We start from the raw sequence: 5131 nt of genomic DNA, 5'->3' as shown, positions 1-5131 counted from the left end.
CTTTTGAACTGTTTGTGAATCACACTGCAATCCCAAAGGTTCTTACATTCGCGGCTGTAGCTTGTCTTAGAAAACCTGGCTAAGCTTGTACTTTTTGAGGAGTAGGAGCCAAAGCTGTGGTGTCTTAATTATAAGTCTGACATTGGGAGATATTTTGCTTGTACAACATACTTTTAAGAAGATCAAACCACCCTTCTATAGTGTTTGCGACCAGGCAATTCTAGTTTTAGACTACTGTTAAATTGGGAAGTGGGGAGGACCTTTATAGAAATTGGAAAGGACACAGAGAGGGAAGAAGTTGATTGAGGAGAACCAGCAATCATAAGGAAAAACCAAAGGAATATGGTTTGTTTAACCATGAGAAGACAGGGAAAGTTTTAACTTAATAATCTTCAAGTATATGATGGGTTATTCAAAGAGGATGGTGACCAGCTGTCTTCTTATCTATGTGGAGGCTAGAACAAATCTTACTGGCATCAGAATAGAATCATGCATAAATTTCAACTTTTCAGTGCTATACTTATATAGGCTTTTATTAAGTATCTGCTATGTGAGAGTTTCCGATCTAGGTACTGGGGAAATAGGCAAAACCGAAATGGTTACTGCCTTCATGGAGTTTACTGTCTATTTTTGTATAAAAGAAATCAGTCAAACATTTTCCTGTCTCTGACATATGACTGTGTGACCCTGGAAAAGTCGTTTAACTTCTCAGGGCCCTAGACCAGTGGTCTCTAGAGTGGGAGTACAGGGAAGGATTCCAAGGAGTGAATTCAATAGGAGAGCAGGAATAACAGGTCTCATCCCACCCTTCCTGTAATAGTCAGCTGTGAGAATTGTGTCTCAAAACAATCCCACTCCCTTTCACTCAGTATTGCCCAACATTCCCCAATCCAACCTAGCTGGCCTTCTATGGTTGTGCCCTTCTCCACCTGGCAATGGCAGTTTCAATGCAACCACATCTGGGCACTTGTATCTGAAGGTGTGTAGGCACAATTCCCACTGCCTTCCATCCAGCCTTCCCACCTGGATCGCCTCAGGGTAGTTCTGAGGAATCTCTCCACAGGTGGTCTCTGTGGGTCCCTGCACACTGAGCAGAGCACTCTGAGCATTTTCATTTTGGGTGGGACAGAGGGAATGAATAGCCCACGATGAACACCCACGGATAGTTCGTCATTTGCTGCACTGCAACACTCGTTATGTTGTCTTCCCCCCCAAATCTTATCCCATTTTCAAACTTCCTCATTTCCACACCATCCTTCTAGTATCCCAGGTTTGCAATCTCTGCATCATCCTCAATTCTTTATCTTCCCTCATTCTACATATTTCATCAAATGCCAAATCTGGCATTTCCATTGACTACATCTTACGCATCGATCCTCGTCTCCTCACTCATACAGCCACCAGTATGGTTCCAGCCCCCATCATCTTTTGCCTAGGTCATTACAAAAGTCTCCTCCCTGGTCTCCCCCACCTCCTCATGCTGGTCCTTCCTCTGGGCACTTGTCAAATTGGTGTTCTCAAAGTACAGATCTAATAATGTTATTCTCCCACTCAGTAAATTCTGGGGCAGGGTTCTTGACCCAGATTTTGTGGGTAAATCTCAATGGCTCTCTCAATCTTGGATGAAAAAACAAAATAACAAAAACAATTGCATCTCTGTTTCAATCTGATGGGTTTCCATTGTAATCCTATGCATTTTAGTTAAAAAACATGAATCTGAAAGGGTTTTACTAGATGCCCAAGGAATCCATGACACCTAAAAGGTTAATGACCTCTGCTCTAATAGCTCCCCATTGCCTCTGGGATCAAATATTATTTCATTTTCATTTCATCCTTTGTAAATTTCTATTTTTGCATGTTTTTTAAATATATGCAACAGTACAATAGCACGTATATATAATTTAAATAAGCAAAAATACGTATTGAGGGAGTGTGCTCAATTTTTTTTCTTTCTTTTTTTTTCTGAAAAAAGGAGTATAGTAAAAGATGTTTGGAGAGCACTGCCCCAGGCAAGTCAATAAAAATATAACTTGCAGAATAGATACCCATTACTTTGGGGAGAGATTTTCCTCATCAGGAGTTCCTTATGCCAATAAGATCACAAGTCAAGACTATATCTATATCTATATCTATGTCTATGTCTATGTCTATATCTATATATATATCTATATCCATATCTATCTATGTTTATGTATGTATATATGTATATGTGTATATATACAATTATATAAAGAAAAACAAATGTATACACAGCCTACACACACACACACACACACACACACACACACACACACCCCTCTGCATGTGTATATGTATTTGTTACTGTTCTCAGGATGAGCTTATATCTGGAGACAAAACAATACCCAATCGCTAATAAACATTGATTCCAAAAAACAGCACTAGACTAGATGGCAATGGACACTTAAGTGCCTATTGTGAACAAAGCCCTATGCCATATTGAGCTCCTCCATCTCATCCATACCTCTGCCCTTGGGCTCATGCCCCTCACCTTCTCCAGGTAACCTCCTTTCAACTCAGGGTGCCATCTTCATCACTACCAACATTACACCATCTCATGAAATTTCATAGTCCATAATCTTGTGTTGGACCCTGAGCAGTTTGTCCAAGAAAGAGCCACATTCTGGACTCAGACATGACATTGTGGTTTTCCTTGGTCCCCTGTGACTGTTGTAGGAGATGGTAGTCCCAGAAGTGGTTGGAAATAGTAACTCATCAGTCAAAGAGTGTCACAAATAGAAGGAACCTAGGATGCTATGTGGGCCAACTTGTTTCTGAAAGTTTTCTACAAAGTATTCCTGATAAGTCAGGAATGTTTGAAGTATTCTAATGAGAGGGAGCTAACAGCTCCCAAGGAAATGCATTCAATTTTTGTTTAACTCTACTTGTTGGAAAGATTTTCCTTTCAATAGTACCAAATCTGTCTCTTGACAATGTCTATCCATGACCTCTTCCTCCGAGCTCTGGGGATATGGAGCATGAATCCAATGCTTCTTCCATGTGCCAACCCTTCAGGTAGTTAGAAGCAGTTGTCATGTTTCTACCTAAATTGTCTCTTCCCCACTTCATTCAGCTCATTTTTCTATGGTGAGATCACAATTCCCTTCCCCATCCTGGTCACCCTCCTCTTGACACTCTTTAACTTCCCAAGAGCATCCCTTAAAGGTCGTCCCCAGAATTGAACACATCTCTGAACATAGTCTGACCTGGCCAGAAGATGATGGAACTATCTCCTCCATTGTTCTGGAAACTAAGCTTCTCTTAACTTTAGCCTAAGATTCCAGTTAAGGGTATTTAAAAGTGGCCGAGTGGCCGGACACCCCCTCATGGTGGCCGCGGCGACTACGGCTTTGGGACGGTGACGGAGAGCGCGAGCCTGGCGACCCATCTTTCCCCTACTCCCCATGCTGTGCGCCCCCTGACACTGCCCCGACCCCGACCCCCGCCGGGACGATGGTGAAGTATTTCCTGGGGCAGAGCATGCTCCGGAGCTCTTGGGACCAAGTGTTTGCTGCCTTCTGGCAGCGTTACCCCAACCCCTACAGCAAGCATGTGCTGACGGAGGACATCGTGCACCGGAAGGTGACCCCCGATTGGAAGCTGCTGTCCAGGCGGCTTCTAACGAAAACCAACCGCATGCCCCGCTGGGCGGAGCGCTTCTTTCCTGCTAATGTAGCTCACTCGGTGTACATCCTCGAGGACTCTATCGTGGACCCACAGAACCAGACCATGACCACTTTCACCTGGAACATCAACCATGACCGGCTGATGGTGGTGGAGGAAAGATGTGTTTACTGTGTGAACCCTGAAAACAGTGGCTGGACTGAAATCCGACGGGAGGCCTGGGTCTCCTCCAGTTTGTTCGGGGTCTCCAGAGCTGTGCAGGAGTTCAGCCTAGCTAGATTCAAAAGTAACCTGACCAGGACCATCAAAGGCTTTGAGTACATCCTGGCCAAGCTGCAAGGTGAAGCTCCTTCTAAGACACTTGTTGAAACAGCTAAGGAAGCAACTGAGAAGGCGAAGGAAACTGCTTTGGCAGCTACCGAGAAGGCCAAGGACCTGGCCAGCAAGGCCGCCACCAAGAAGCAGCAGCAGCAGCAGCAACACTATGTTTAAAGAAGTCATCCTACTGCTTCCCCTGCAACAAGAGGCCCTGCTGCCCTCCCAGATCGCCAGTACCCAAGGCTGAGAGCCTCTTGGCAAGATTTGGCATTGGGCCTGGAGCCCCAGCCCCTGAGACCATCAATGTAATGCACCCCCACAGACAATCCAGCTCTCGTCCCATTACCCGCCCTGTGTCCGAGTTGTAATTTATCATTAAAAATCAATTTTCAGTGCAAAAAAAAGAGTATTTAAAAGTAAGGCAGTTGGTTTCTTCAGTTTGCAGAGGGGCATGGATGGAGAATTTCCTAATATAATACACTGATCAGGGGGATCATGGATTCATTAAATTAGAATTAAAACAAACCTCAGAACATCTAGTCTGACTCCTTTATTTTGCAGATGTGGATGGAACTGAGGCCCAGTTAAATGACTTGTCCAAGGTCATGGTCAGATATGTCAGTGATATTCTACTGTGTTCTTCCTTCTGGAGGCTTATAGGGCTTGCTGAATTCTTAATGAAATGCAGCTTTCTCACCAGATTGTGAAGAGTAGCAATTAAACAAAATGGAGCTGGGCTAACTGAGTATAACAAACAAACAGCTTAATCATAGAGACAAACACAATGTCTGAACGTTACAGTATTCAAAACTAAGGAGACTCTGAAATATGAGCTACATGGAGACTCACAAATCTACATCATTGCTTTTTACTAATCATAATGGCAGGCGTTTATGTAATGATTTCAGATTGGCAAAGACCTTTAAAATAAATCTCATTTGTTCCCTAAAATGACCTAGTGAAATAGGTAAAATCAGTATTATCTTCATTCTACAAAAAGGGAAAGTGAGATTCAGATGCTTAAGTAAGCCGAATCAGAGCTTTTTCCTGATGATGATGATGATGACGATGATGATGATGATGACTAGAGATTTCGTTTATATAGTGATTTCATTTGGTCTGTAAAACAATTTTGGGATGTAGTATTTAGTATTGCAAAAGGAGAAACAGA

At 43.1% G+C, this 5131-nt stretch overlaps 1 protein-coding gene across 1 annotated transcript; it reads left to right on the top strand.

Moving 5' to 3' along the window:
• Positions 1–3422: 3422 nt before the first annotated feature.
• Positions 3423–4258, top strand: LOC118851536 (PRELI domain-containing protein 1, mitochondrial-like). Its single transcript, XM_036761016.1, has one exon. It carries the CDS (start codon positions 3472–3474, stop codon positions 4132–4134), a length of 663 nt encoding a protein of 220 aa, XP_036616911.1. The 5' UTR covers positions 3423–3471; the 3' UTR covers positions 4135–4258.
• Positions 4259–5131: the final 873 nt, after the last annotated feature.

The sequence above is a fragment of the Trichosurus vulpecula genome, chromosome 5, assembly GCF_011100635.1.
Source record: "Trichosurus vulpecula isolate mTriVul1 chromosome 5, mTriVul1.pri, whole genome shotgun sequence".
Lineage (NCBI taxonomy): Eukaryota > Metazoa > Chordata > Mammalia > Diprotodontia > Phalangeridae > Trichosurus > Trichosurus vulpecula.
Note: the sequence above shows the minus strand (reverse complement) of the source record. Positions and strands in the feature narration are given on the sequence as shown.